General features: G+C 41.0%; 1 protein-coding gene across 1 annotated transcript; it reads left to right on the top strand.

Moving 5' to 3' along the window:
* Positions 1–13,251: 13,251 nt before the first annotated feature.
* LOC140065840 (uncharacterized) lies at positions 13,252–14,712 on the top strand. The gene is made up of 6 exons (XM_072113397.1): positions 13,252–13,257; positions 13,349–13,468; positions 13,566–13,639; positions 13,794–14,039; positions 14,144–14,343; positions 14,594–14,712. Exons 1-6 carry the CDS (start codon positions 13,252–13,254, stop codon positions 14,710–14,712), a joined length of 765 nt encoding a protein of 254 aa, XP_071969498.1.
* Positions 14,713–15,138: the final 426 nt, after the last annotated feature.

Genomic DNA, 15,138 nt, shown 5'->3' with positions numbered 1-15,138 from the left:
TCCGCTTATGCTCTAGTGCACTGTTCTCGGACATGCGCCTGTGCACGCTCCCCTTGTTCTCCTTGCTTAGGAAAAGGATTGAACTGTGTCTTACTAAAATGCCCTACTACTGTTTCTCCAAGGCGGTGCTTGGCTTCATCTAGGGGTGAGTGAGCTGGCTCTGTTTATCACAACATGCCTGATTGACATATGGGGACTCATTTACTAAGGTCCTGGCGGACTTTGCACGTTCTTTCTAGTGTAAACTGCTTGCACAGGTATTTAAGTGCCTGCACCACAATTGCGTTGTGGTGCATGTGACCATTTTGTGCTGCAGCTGTATTAACCTCCATGTGACACAAATTGGGGGGATGTTCCCCCTGCTCAGTCGGACCGTGCACCAGATTTAACGTGCAAGTTTGACTGCTTTGTGTTGAAAGCCCCATTCATACTCTACACCAACTAAATGGTGTAATTCAGTGCAACTTCTGTTTTGGTTTGGATCCAACTTGGGATGTTGGTTTTGCAGAGCAAGAATGATCAGTTAAAGGGATATGTCAGCATTTATGTTCACTCCTCCATGGCCAGTTAAAGGGATATGTTGGCATGCTGGCATTCCACAATGCTCCTCTCTCCTGCTGAGCGACGTAAGCCTTCAGCGGGGTGTGAGTAGGGATGCAATACACTGCAGCCACTTACCGCAGGCACATGCATTGCTCTTGTGGAGGCTGTTTGGTGGAAAGATGTATCTTGCTAACTTTTGCCAACTTTAGTGATTTAAAGTTTTTGCGTCAGATGTAGCCAAGAAATTTGCAACCATTTTGATGTGTAAGCTTAGTGTATACAATGACAGGTGCTTTAGTGACCTACGCTGAGCCTATACCAAGAATATGGTGTGAAAACAGCCAAAGACGCCTTGATTGTCTTGAGAGCAAGCTGTCTGGGTAAAGAAATCTACATTATGCAAAGTGTCTGGTGTCCCTGTCCTTTCCCCCCAGTGTTTGTCGCCATGCCCCCCCCCTCCCCCCCACACCAGTGTCAGTCTTTTTTAGCAAAAGGCAATTGCATAAAATACAATATTTATTTAACAATTACATTTATCATTTCTGGCATAAAAGCCAAATAATACAGTAATAAATACATCTCCGTATCGCTTGAGGCAACTTTACTGGCAGTTGCCTTTCTTTCACTATCCCAAAAAAAAGGCAACTTCACAACTTTTTTTGTATTGTTTGGGGCGATAGTGGTGGAATTTTATTTATTTTTTTCTTTTTTTTGGGATCCAGGTTCTTTAAATAAGGTGGGGGATAGAGAAATACACAATTTATGGCTACATTCACACTGCCGTATGGGGGACTTATATAAGGCTGATATACGCCCCCCATAGACAGCAATGGGCGCACGACACCCTACGGGAGCGGTGGGCCTGCCGTGCTACGGTACGGCAGGCAACAGCAGTGCGAATGGAGCCTAAAAGAAAACTAGTAAGAACAAGGATGAAGCCTCTCGAACTGGGATATCCGAATGTCCATTTTGCAATTGAGCAGGTTCTGCTCATTGATGGACATCTGATGTCCCTTGGCCACTCCTGTGGTGGCTGGATGACCCACAAGCCAAGCTCCAGTTTTCAGCACCACAGGAACAACCTGTTATTATTTTCAAATACATTTATATCTGACATTTTCAAGTCTTTCATTCAAGAAAGGATGTCAGTCTTTACCTCCTGGCCAGGCGGCACCGGGCTTGGTGAAAGGGGGAGTCTTCTCCAACTTCCACTACTTCAGCAACAAAGGAAGAGGACCCCTTCCCTGGTCGGTTACCTCTCCAGTCTGACTAGGAGGAAAAATCACTAGATGCATAGACATGTCATTACTTTGAAAAAAAAACGTGTATTTTCAAACCTTTTGCAGCACAGTTCCGTCACCAGACATTTCCCAAAAATCTTTCCTCCGTGACTTTAACCCCTTAAGGACCCCTTTCATTTTTGCATCTTTATTTTTCACTCACCACTTTCAAAAAATTTCTACTTTTATTTTTCCATGTAAAGAGCTGTCTGGGCTTGTTTTCTGTGTAACAAATTGTACTTCATGATGAAAAAACACATTTGCGACATTTTTTCTTGTGGGCTTTCTTGTCTATTTCATTCTTTGGGTCAGTACGATCACTGAGAACCTATACAAATTTTGTTGTTTTCATACAAATACAAAAATTAACCACCTGTACAAAAAAAATCTTCTTTTTGCCATCTTATGGCGCCAATAACTTTTTCTACTTTGTTGTACGGAGTTGTGGGAGGTGTTAGCAATGGGGATTTGGAACCCACCGAGCCTGCAGCCATAATCCTTGCTGAAGGACTTCAGGGGAATTTTGAAAAAACTGTGGGGCCCTCCATCCGGGGATCCAGAGGGGCGACGCAGTCCTGAAGACAGGTCGGGGGGCCTGAAGAGGAAGAAAAATCAAAATTGATCATAGGAACTTATAACTCTGCACCCCAGCATGTCATCAGCCTGCATGGGCCTAGCACCCCCCCCCCCCACCCCAAGAGTCTTGCACCACACCCTCCCGAGTGTCAGCACCCCACTCTCCTGACCATCATCACCCTGTGCCCACAACTGTCAGACTGTGTAGAGGAGGGCAAGTAAATCATTCCTCACCTGTAATGGTACAGGGTTCTCCCATATTTCCTCCACATTCTGGCTCCATTGTCTCGGTGTAGACCCGTCATCCTCTAGTGGGGGCGTAGAGCAAGTGACTGGACTGGAACCAGATGCCTCCTGCCCCTCTTCTATTGGATGACAAGGATTTCTTGGGTCGAAGGTTGCCACCGTGTACGGACGGCTATACTCATCCAATCTGTTAATAGAAAGATATGCAAGACACGGTCATTAGTCCTGGCAGGACAGTTTCTAGGTTATTCGTTGTACAGGGAAAATCTCAAAGTTTATGCTAAAAATGATGGCATATTGCACATGTTTTAAACTGCCCCAGTTAACTTAGACATGGATCCCCCCAAATTAAAACATATAGAGCCCACCCTTTAATAAAAATGTACAGAGTCTTCCAAATTATAATATAGTGCCAGTCAAGAATTATTATAATGGCGATATACATAAATAAATCACCAGAACAAAGCTTAGAATATAAATACAGCACCAGTATAGAGTCCAATACATAAGTAAAGTACTAGAACCAGTACCGGTCACACTGGCAGGTATACAGCAGTCTAGTATACAACAGACTGCAGCCCCCCCTCCCCAGCATGCTCTCCTACCTGCAGTATATAGGTAGTCAGCACACTGCCCCAGCACATAAAAAAATAAACTCCATCTTAGCTCCTCTTCAATCTGCAGCAGTAGCGGGATCCAGATTTATGCGCTCTGCCAACACGCACACTATGACATCACACAGGGCAGGGTCACGCTAATGCTGATGATAGAAGAGGACCTGAGGGGAGCAATGGATGGCGAGTACTTAGTTTATTTTTTTACTGGGTACTGGCTACTAGGGGACACGGCCTGAGTACTGAAAATCAAATACCTCCAACCCTACTGAGTGTTATAGGAAGAGGGACTACTCACCGGCAGGAGACTTCATAGAGATCGATCCACAAGGTCATCTCCTTGGGGAGGTTCAGGTCCTGGTAGTTAAGGCCACTATGGATGCAGGCCTCCAGGATGGTCTCATCCCGGTCATTCCTGTTCACCCTTATACATCTGAAATTGTCAAAAGTTCCTGCTGGACTTCCATGGGGTTGTCTAGAGATGATGATCCATGATGGGTTTTCTAGATATCCTGATATATATGGAGTTATCGAAACATGTGAAGGACCAAGATGGGAAATATACATCATTTTAATTGTAGTATTTTACTGTATGATGGAGCAATATGAAAATGCTAAAAGATCAATTTTAGTAACGGATCTAAATGGGAATTTTTTTTTAAATATCACAGGATTTAGATATAAAATTTTATCAAGTAACCAATCCAGGAACTTTTGAAGATGCTGATGGATATTGCAATTACTTTACCACATATAATACAGAGCAGTAAGTTACCTGTAGGCCCGATCCTTCATTGGCTCCTCCGGATACCAGTGACCTGTGAATTTTCTTGTAAGTATTTCCAGCAGATGGTCCCCGAATTTCTCGACCTTCATCGTGTCCACAATACGGAATCTGTTGGCCAAAGTTCTCATATATCTCACCCCGGCCAAAAGCTCCTCTCTCATCTCCAGGGGGATAAATGAATATCCGGCCATTTTATTTCTACAGGGGAAAACAAGCACATACATTTTTGTAAGAAAAAAAAATATAAAATATAAATCTCTGTAAGATATGGGGGTGGAGGGTAGTTAGAAAGATGGATAAGATGGATAAGATATGGTAAGAAGAACAGAAGCAACAGGATCAGATACAGGAAAGACCCCGAGCTCCTCTATACAAAAAAACTCAGGGTGAACCTTACAAGGTTGGGGGCCACAAGTCCGGGCTTGGACCTTACATATATACAAATGGAGGAGGCAGCGCTCACAGCAATCCAGAAAATACTTCCATGTGCAGACACAATGTTCCAGAACTTACTCCATAGATAATTGGTGGATGGAAGTGACAAGTTATACAGCGAGGGCCCAACCCCGATACTAGAGCCGCACCAAGACTGAGATTAAAATAAATGAACAACATTCATCTGTCTAACAAACTAAAATAGAACATAAATATAAATATGGTGCTGCCCTTGCATCACGGATCTATCTCTCCATACATCTTATATGTAAGACAAATAAATGAATGTTTAAAACCTCTAAAAGAAAGTAAAATAGAAGAAATAAATAAAACGTGTAGAGAACCTTCCATGGTCTGCAGTGAGACCTGAGGTTACTGTGGGTCACTTACCTTACATAGGTGTGCGCTGTGCAGGGTCTTCACCAGGATTGTGTGGGGAGAGAGGTAGGACCCGGCTTATATCAGGCAGAGGGCGGGGCTTACACTGTATCATCTCATTTACATATCACATGTCTATTCACTGACTACAGACCCCACCCACAACATACCTCTCTACAGGGGTCACTCTGTAGAGAACTCTTAATCCAGAAGCATCTACACTTCAGGGATTATACTAGGAGACATTACTATACTATGAACATTAAAACAAATGTGGAGGTGCACTAGCCTTAAACGCAACATATGTGACTCTAGGGGCCATGCGTCTCATGATCCAGACGCAATCTGAGGTCTTCAAACAATATCATCAGGACCTATATAATATTACTCAATATTAGGTCAGTTTTCAGATATTACTCCACACCAGGAGCAGGAGGCTTACGTTTCAGAGAATTTTATAATAAAATCTTGACCCCCACACCCTTTCCTGGGTAACCATTGATGGCTTACATTTTGGTCATCCCCAAACCAGACAAAGACCACATGGTGTGTTCTGATTGCTGTCCCATATCCCTGATAATTGGATATTAAGTTACTCTCAAAGGTCCTGGTTGACCATTGAGAGCTAGACCTTTTCATCCATAATACACAATGATCATGTGGGATTCCTACATGGGCGAGAGGCTCGGGACACCAACAAGACTTCTGCTCCTTATTTCCAAAGCTAAATCAGCCAAACACTGATGCATCAGCTTCACCATCCTGTCACGCCTTAAAAGTCAAAGCGGGGCCTGCCGGACCCCAAAATATATAACACTGTGGCTCTAACCCTGCAGCTTTTGATCTGGCACTACCATGTTCAAATGAATTGGCGTATAGCAGGAGACCAATCTTACCCACCTCTTTCTAAGCTCCATACAGTGGCTACTACTGGCCCACAGGCCACCGGACAGACACTTTATTTTCCTAATATTCTTTCAAACTTGGGATGACCTAGTTTGACAGGGAACCTTGTTAAGATTGCCAGGCCCCCTTCCCTTGTTATTTAACAATCCAGCCCCCCCTCCCCCCTCCCAGGAGATGGCAGACACGGGTTCATATGTTGGGAGGTTATCATCGATCCCTGCATCGGTCATAGTGAGTGATACACAATTCTGATCATGGGACGCATTAAAAGCTTCAGACCTTGACTTGACCTTGACTGACAGATTTGGGTACAACTGGTCTACTTACACTTACATCCCCACCAGCACATGCTCTCTCCCCATGGGAGCCTCTCTCGGTGTTATTGTCTTCTTTGCCCTTCATGAGCTCTACATTAGGTATTATTTGATTTTTTTTTTTCTCAATCCCGTCCTGTGTCACCGCTACCTGGGGCAATTTTGTTGACTTGTTCTGTCTTTGTAAATTAACAGAATAATTTCTTGTTTCTTTTAAGTAAAAATAACTTTTATTGAATATTACAGAGCCAAGTTTGTTAGAATAAGAGTTGACATAAGGCTTATAATGCAAATATTCAATCCAGCTGGCTATATATTACAGGGGGCTTGCTGGCTATATACTGGGGGGGGCGGGGTCTGATTTATTGCATTTCCCACCCTCTGCTTATACTAGAGTCAATAAGTTTTCCCAGTCTTTGGTGGTAAAATTAAGGGTCTCGGCTTATATATGGTAATTGTTGAATGTAGTTTTTTTACTTTTTTTGACCTTTAATATATTATGGACTTGATGCCCTCAGCGCCTCCAGACCTCATCTAAATTACAGATATATTTATTCTTTTTTAATACAACATTTATTTGGATTAATTTCCTGATAACATTTAAATCTTCCCTGTTCATCTCATGATTACACTATAAAACACACGTTGTACATTACAAATATATGTATTTTTTTTTCCTCCACCCTCTCCTCACGAACTTATTTAGTTCTGGTTTTGACCTATGGTCACTTGTTCCTGGTAGCAGGTGTAAGTATACAAGTGGGTGTGGTCTCTCTCACATTCATTAAAGACATAGCAGCAGATTTATCTCAAGATTTTTATTACAATATAAAATTTGACATTTCTTTTTTACAAAAAAATAAAACTTCCCTCTATGTATACAGAAAACACCCGCCCCGTCCCCCATCATAATCAGCCATGGGGATTTGTACCCCACACTTCCTGTAGCCAGAATCCTTGCTGGTGGTCTTCATGGGGATTTTGATAAAACTGTGGGGCCCTCCATCCAGGGATCCAGAGGGGGGACGCAGTCCTGAAGACGGCTTGGGGGGCCTGAAGAGGAAAAAAAAAAATTTAAATTGATCATAGGAACTTATAACCCTGAACCCTAGCCTGTCATCACCCTGCATCGACTGAGCGTCATCACCCCGCACTGCCCAAGCGGCATAACCCTCCTCCCACAAGAGTCATTGCCCTGCTCTCCTGACCATCATCACCCTGCACCCGCAACTGTCAGACTGTGTAGAGGAGGGCAAGTAAATGATTCCTCACCTGTATTGGTACAGGGTTCTCCCATATCTCCTCCACATTCCGGCTCCTTGGTCTTGAGGGAGTAGCAGTCCCATCATCTATACCGCTGTCCGTATCTTCGCCACTCGGTGATGATGGACTGTGGGGCTTGGTGTAGACCCGTCATCCTCTAGTGGGGGCGTAGAGCAAGTGACTGGACCGGAACCAGATGCCACCTGCCCCTCTTCTAATGGATGATGAGGCTTTCTTGGGTCAAAGGTGGCCACCGTGTACGGATGGTTCTCCTCACCCAATCTATTCATAGAAAGATATGCAAGACACGGTCATTAGTCCTGGCAGGACAGTTTCTACGTAACTTGTTGTACAGGGAAATTCTCAAAAATTTTTATTAAACACATGTACAATATGCCATGATTTTTAGCGTAAACCCCAGTTAACTTAGACATGGCTCCCACCCAAATTATAACATACAGCCCCCCCCTTTAATTAAAATGTACAGAGTCTTCCAAATTAAAATATTGTGCCAGTCAAGAATTATAATGGCGATATACATATATACCTCACCAGAACAAAGCTTAGTATATAAATCCAGCACCAGTATATAGTCCAATACATAAGTACAGTACTAGAACCGAGCTTCATACAGAAACACAGCACCAAGGCCAAGTCCCGGTCACACTGCCCCCAGTATATTGGTATACAGCAGATTGCAGCCCCCAGTATAAGGATATCCATTCCAGTGTATGCTCTCCCTCCCCCCTGCAGTATACAGGTAGTCAGCACACTGCCCCAGCACATGAAAAAAACCATCTAAGCTCCTCTTCCACGCTACTGCTGAGGGGAGCACTGGATGGCAAGTACTTGTTTTTTTTTTGTGAACAGGCTACTAGGAGACAGGGCCTGAGTACTGGAAACCATCTACCTCCAACCCTACTGAGTGTTATAGGCACTACTCACCGGCAGGAGACTTCATAGGGATCTATCCACAAGGTCATCTCCTTGGGGAGGGCCAGGTCCTCGTAATTTAGACCACTATGGATGCAGGCCTCCAGGATGGTCTCTTCCCGGTCATGCCGGTTGATCCTGATACACCTGAAATAGGCAAATATTACAAGTTAGGGAAGTTCCTGATGGATGGATATTGCAATTATTTTACCACATAATACAGAGCAGTAAGTTACCTGTAGGCCTGGCCTTTCATTGGCTTCTCCGGATACCAGTGACCAGTGAATTTTTTTGTAAGTGTTTTGAGCAGATGGTCCCCGAATCTCTCAACCTTCACCGGGTCCAATTTATTGAATCTGTTGGCCAAAGTTCTGATATATCCCACCCCGGCCAACAGTTCCTCTCTCATCTCAACGGGGACGAAGGAATTTGCAGCCATTTTATATCTACTGGAGAAAACAAGAACATGTCAAGAACAATATTTAGCTCTGTAAGATATGGGGGGTGGAGGTTGGTTAGAAAGATGGATAAGATATGGGAAGAAGAAAAGCAGCAACAGGATCAGATACAGGAAAGACCCCGAGCTCCTTTATACATAAAAAAACTAAAATATCCAAAGATCAAAAACTGCTGAGAAATAAGATGGATAGAAGAAGGTTCTGTCAGCGCAGGGTGAACCTTACAAGGCTGACATGAAACTTAGACACAATTTTGAGTCATCTACATTGGGTACTCTACCAAGCCTGAAATAACTCGATGGGGTGGTAGACTGCGACACCCATGGCGTAATGTATACCACTCATGGCTTTAATAGGCCCCAATCCAAGTTAACCACAACATTGGGCTCAGATAAACAGCCTTGGTGTGACCTACCAAGCCTGAAATACCCTAAGAAATGCTATTGAAATGCACAGTGAACAATTCAAGAACAAAATGTTAAAGAAACAAAATTGTTAAATGATTATAAAATTGTAATAAACAATATAACACAGTATATACAGTTTAATAAATCAGTGAAAAACTTGTTAAAAACAGAGTAATTTATCAAAAAATAGTGAGCAACCATGAAAACTATAAAACAGTTAATTAATTATGAATAAAAATCGACATAACTTCAATAACAATGAATAAAATGTAAAAAGTCTAATACACACCATGAGTATAGTAAAGTTTTTTAAAAGTAGGTTTAGGAGTGCAAAATTTCTCAGGTGTTTTGTGTTTTATTTATCAGAATGCACAAGATGGCAGTGTTGAGAGTAAGACGTCAAGCATGGTAAAGCAAGATAACCGTTTATTTAATCAAGATAAGAACTTGTCAAAGAGCATACAACCAAACAGTTTAATGTATACCAATGGAGAACGTGTTAAAAACAACCTAACACTTTATTGAGAAAATTTTTTTGAATAAAATCCAACAGCAAAAATACTATTAGATAAAAATTAATAAAACAATAATTAAATAAGTTTATATAAGCATACTGAACATAATTTAAATAAAATAAAACATTGATAAAATACATAGAATATTAAATCATCAAAATGACAAATAATGGAAACATAGAAACAAAAATACAAAAAAAAAAATTAGCTCAGGTGTTTAGCCAACTTAGATCTGCTCCTTCTCCATAAGATTTTTTTTCCTGACGCCATAGTCCAAAAAAAAGTTCAGTGCCAGGAGCAAGATCTTTCTTGGCCTCAAAAATAATTGTAGGTGGTCCATCTTTGTCGAAATGCTTTACAAGAGGCTTCAAATTTGGCTTTTTGGCTGAATGATTGATCAGCCTCCCAAATGTAGAGAATCTGTCCTTGTGGCATGGGCAAGGCACTTTGGTGGCATTAATACATTTTTTTTTTTCTTATCATTGTCCTGGGAAAAAAAATAACATTTTTCATCTGTTAAGGTTTTTTGCAGTTCTTCTGCATACTTGCCATCCAAGAGTTCACCATGATAGTCACACACAATGTCCCCTTTCTGAAAGGTCTGTGTTGTTTTAAGAGTGTCCACCTTTCTTTTTGTCCACCACAGCCTCCAGTCCTGAGATTGTAGGAGATCCACAATGCGTTGATTATCTTCTGTTCTTCTCCTTGGCTCCTGCGGTCTCCAGGCCTGTAGAACTTCAGAGGGTCTAGGCAGATTGCCAGTCCAGGCTGTTGCTCTACATAGCCTTTAATCTGCTCAGTGGACGGGAGAGTCCTGAAGTGCTCTGCAAAAAAAAAGAAAGGGAGAAATTAGTAAGTATATTAATGTGGCTGCATAATTAAATCACCAGCTATTATGTCCATGAAATAAAGTGGACATAGATTGAATTAGACAGCATGATATGAGAACAGAGGCTATTAGTGCCAAAATAACCTGGTACAGTGGGGTCAAGGTGATTGAAATTCAAATATACATAAAAACAGAGTGCATATTTAAGAGAAACTTACCAACAACATCCTTGATTCTTAGTTTATTTTGGTCCCGTCTCCATTTGTCCAGGCAGTACTGCGCATTTTGCTCGCTGGCCTGCTTGCACATGTTCAAAGATGGAAGTGGCCCGTTAAGGTCCAAAGGATGTAGTTGAAGCAACTTCTGGTAGCTCTCCTTCTTTAATTCAGCAGGAACATCTTTCATCTTCTTCACTATCTTCTTCTGTTTCACCTTCTGCCTCTAATCTTCTTGGTTGATGGTCCACTGATCTGCTCCAAATTGGTGATGACCAACATAACCTTTATGATGGTCGTTTCATCAGATTGGCTACCTAGGTCCTGGTTGATTATATCCGTATGCCATTTCAATATCTTCAGCTCCTAGGTTCTCCTCTGCCCATCTGTTGAAGGCTTGCTTCGCATCCTTTCCAGTGACCGGTAGCACGTTATACCTGAGGAAAATACATAATGACAATGTTAGAAGAAGAACAATAATAATTATTAATAATAACAATAATTTTAAGCTTAGATTATTAGACCAAATGATAACTAACTTCTTCTGAAGTCTATTTGTCATTGGATGGATTTGCCACCGGGTTCCCTTTACAGGATAGAAAGAAAGCCTTCACCATCTTGCCATCTTTTTGTAGTTGAGTCGGCCTCACGTTTTTGAAGTAGTAGTTGAACATCTTTAAGAAGACAATTGTTAGGGAATTGATTTGCCATACCCCAAACCATAAATAAAATATATACATTCTTAGTACTCACCAGCTCCTCCTCCTCTGTTAGCACAATTCTTGTTCCTCCTGTCGTCATGATGTACACCTTGATTGAAGATCCTCCATCGCTGTACATCACTGACCTCTTTTCAAGCCAGTTCCTCACCTAAAAGTAAAAGATAAAAAATATCATTAGACAAGGTATAACATGATCTATGGAAACTTTTGGTCAATGCATTGGCCCGCAGGTGAAAATAATTATATTAAGTTACCTGGAGGTTTTGAACCACAGTGGGTCCAAACAGGTGTTTCAGTATAAGGATAGCTTTCAGATAGTAACAAGTAATTGTTTTCTCACTGTCGCTCAATTCACCCTGATTAGAGCGAGACAACATGTTGACCACGTCCAACTTTGCTGCCGATAGTACTTTCTGGCGCTCCATCACAGATAGCTTCCTGTTGGTAAAAAAAAAGGAAACAATTAAATGTTATAGAATCCATAAACAAGTCCATCACTTACAGCATAACTATAATATAATATCCTAAGGTTCTGATGGCTTCCTTACCTTTTAACTGGCTGTTTGGAGGAGGTTTTGTTCAGGCCTTCATTTGTCTGCTTTACTGCATCCAGAAAAGAAAGTGCAGCATTGCATCTCTCCTCCCCCAATGTGCCTTTGAAATCTCTTGATGTCAAGAATTTTACAAATACTTGAATCTGTCCAAGGAAATTTTTGATTGTCGCATTTGCAAATTTGAAGTCGATCATGGTGCTGACGAATCTCTTCAGTGTCTGAGCATCGTGAAGAAAGGTCAGCGAAATTTCGTTTGGGTCCACAAAATGGAGGAAGCGAGCAATGTTGTCCACCTAAAACAAAAAAGACATGGTTGTGAGTTTACATATCTATTTCATTTCATCTAGCAAGGTTCATGTAATGTAGGCAAAGAGTTATTTGATAAAAAATCATACATACCGCTCTCCTTGTGCATGTGTCAGAGAAGTGCACTTTCAAATGCTCCTTGAATGCAATCATCAAAGGAGAATTTTCATCGTGCCTCATATGCAGACCAGCTTCAGAAACCTTTCTTCTGAGAGGCACGCTACACCCAGCTTCTTCTGCCTCTTGAGGTTCCTCATCAACGGAAGGTTGCCTAAGGAAGTACATGAAAACTGTATTAAAATCTGAGACAGTCATATATTTTGGCATACAAATAAAAGCATAGTTGACCAATTTATTTACCTTTCAGATGGTTTATTTCTAACACATCCGCGACGCTCCAAGAAATCAACAAAGTCCTGTGGGTTAGAAAACAGTGTTAATGATAAGCAGATCATCATAATCAACAATGCTCAAATTTTCATAAACGTAATTGGGGCTTCATCTGACGTTTTAGTGCAGACCCTGCGTAAGTGGACAGTCTATCTTGCAGTTTCATGCAATGTTTGCACAACAACTGGTTCCTGTTCTCTTTCAGGGATGAAGCCATCTTTTCTTCTCTGGAACTGTAAAACAGAGTAGATTTTTGAAATGTATCAATTATGATAAATATACCACAACCAAAGTAGCCAAATCAGTATATTCAATTAGTTAAATATTCAAAGCAAATACTATCAAAGCAAATGAACTATGCAATAAGTAAAATAGGCCGCAAAACAGAGAACAAGATTGTCAAAGATGCAGGAGAGCAGTCTGGGTAAGCAGACAAGGAGTCCAATGGCTGGGCAAGAGGCAGCAAACAGGGTGCTTACAGTAGCTTGGCTCAAATTGAACTGATGGCCTTGTATTTTGGACCTGTATTTATGTAACTGAGTGACCAATGAAATTGCAGCGGCCTGGTGTGGTACAGAACATGACAGTAAGTATTCATTCTTTCACCATGTTTGTATTTCTGTCCAAAATATAAATTTCTATTCTTATCTCAATTTTATACATTTTGAATTTTGCAGGTTGAAGAGTGGGAACGTCGATACGCTCACGAAGGGACTCGTGTATGCATTCCGGTACATGAGCACAAGACAGCAGCCAACCAATTAGCGTTGCTTGCTCTGACAGTAGAAGAGGAAAAGGTAAATAGTCTATAGTATAACCAACTGTCATCTGTGTTTTACTACAAATGTCTGTGACCTATTATTGATCTAATGTATTGTTATTTTAAAATTTTAGTGGTTCGAAATATATTACAAGCACATAAGACCCACGTGGGCATCAAACGGGGATATCAAGAACTTTTTCATTTCGTAAGCCTATTCACAATGTTTCCCTTGATGTCTCCAGATTCCATGAAAAGTATTTACATTTTTTTTTCTTCAAATATTATCCCTGACCAATGTCTATTTATCATGTTATACATGTAAAAATTGAATAATATGTTAATATTTCTCTCTATTACAGATTTAATGTTACCCCAGAAACGAGCCAAGCTGTTCGGCGGAATGCAGAGACCTTTGCTGTTTGGTTTGAATGGGCAAGATATTTGGCGAAACGTTCTTTCTCCGCACTATCCTTGCACTTCGAAGAGACAGAGCGAGTGTACCGGGAGAAAACACTTGTTGAGACTGTGAATTGCTCGAAGCTCATTCCCATATACGAGGATGAGCAACCCTCAACAAGCAAAGAGGAACCTACCACCTTACCAAGGTAAACAGATTGACACTAGCTTTTTCACATTATTCCAACCTCAGCAAAATCTGTTTGTTTATATATAATCATCAACTTTACTTAAATGTTTTATTCATTTTCAGAGCTGAAGATGTGGCACCAACTGACATCCCACGGACAAAAGCGGAGGAATTTGAAGACTTTTTAGAGAAACATCCACTCAGTTTAAATGAAGAACCACCTCCCCTCAAAGTTTGCGTTGCTGCCTCCCCTGACTATGGGCAATCCATGTATGACAGGTGGAAGAAGAGACAGAACAAGATGCGGGAGGACCATATAATAGGTAAGATTGCCATAATTTACCACATTGTAATGTCTGCATACAGTTGACTTGTTGTTATATTTTATAATCCAGAGACAGGCTATGAATATTAAGCAAAAGATAGTCATTCCACAGCTTTATACCTGAACTTGGTGCTTTATAATATACAATGAGGAAAGGGGGTTACATTGTACTCTGTTTTAATTTATAAATTTTTTTTTTTACTTTGAAATATAATAAATCTTAATGTTGTTTTATATTTTCTTGACAGGATTGCTTCAGGATCATCTGCCAAGTGAACTGGAGGTGAAAGGATGTATTCAACGACAGCGATGGAAAAGAAATTTGCCACGGATTAAAGAAATTGTAGACAATTGGAAGAAAACTTAATAGTTTTATATAAAGTTTTTTTCCTTTTTTTATAAGGGGGGAGGGGGGGTTGATTCTTTTACCATCTCTGTAATTATAAAGTCTTATTAATAAATGTATTGTAATTTTCTTTTTTAATAAAGTCTGTGAAAATGTTTTTCCGACTATAAATTCATTTTTAAATGTTATTTTTTGTATAAAATGTTTGATTAATAAACATAATTTTTTTTCATAAAATATGTGTCTGATTATTTCTTCTGTCCTCTCTTTCATTTACCCTTGTGTCAGTACCCTGTGCCTCCCCTTCACACTGCAGTCAGTGCCCTCTGTCTCCTTTAACCCTGCTGTCAGTGCCCTCTGCCTCCCTTTACCCTGCTGTCAGTGCCCTTTGCCTCCCCTTCACACTGCAGTCAGTGCCCTCTGTCTCCTTTAACCCTGCTGTCAGTG

The sequence above is a fragment of the Engystomops pustulosus genome, chromosome 6 (assembly GCF_040894005.1).
Source record: "Engystomops pustulosus chromosome 6, aEngPut4.maternal, whole genome shotgun sequence".
NCBI lineage: Eukaryota > Metazoa > Chordata > Amphibia > Anura > Leptodactylidae > Engystomops > Engystomops pustulosus.
The sequence above is the reverse complement of the archived record's forward strand: the minus strand, read 5'-3'. Positions and strand labels throughout refer to the sequence as shown.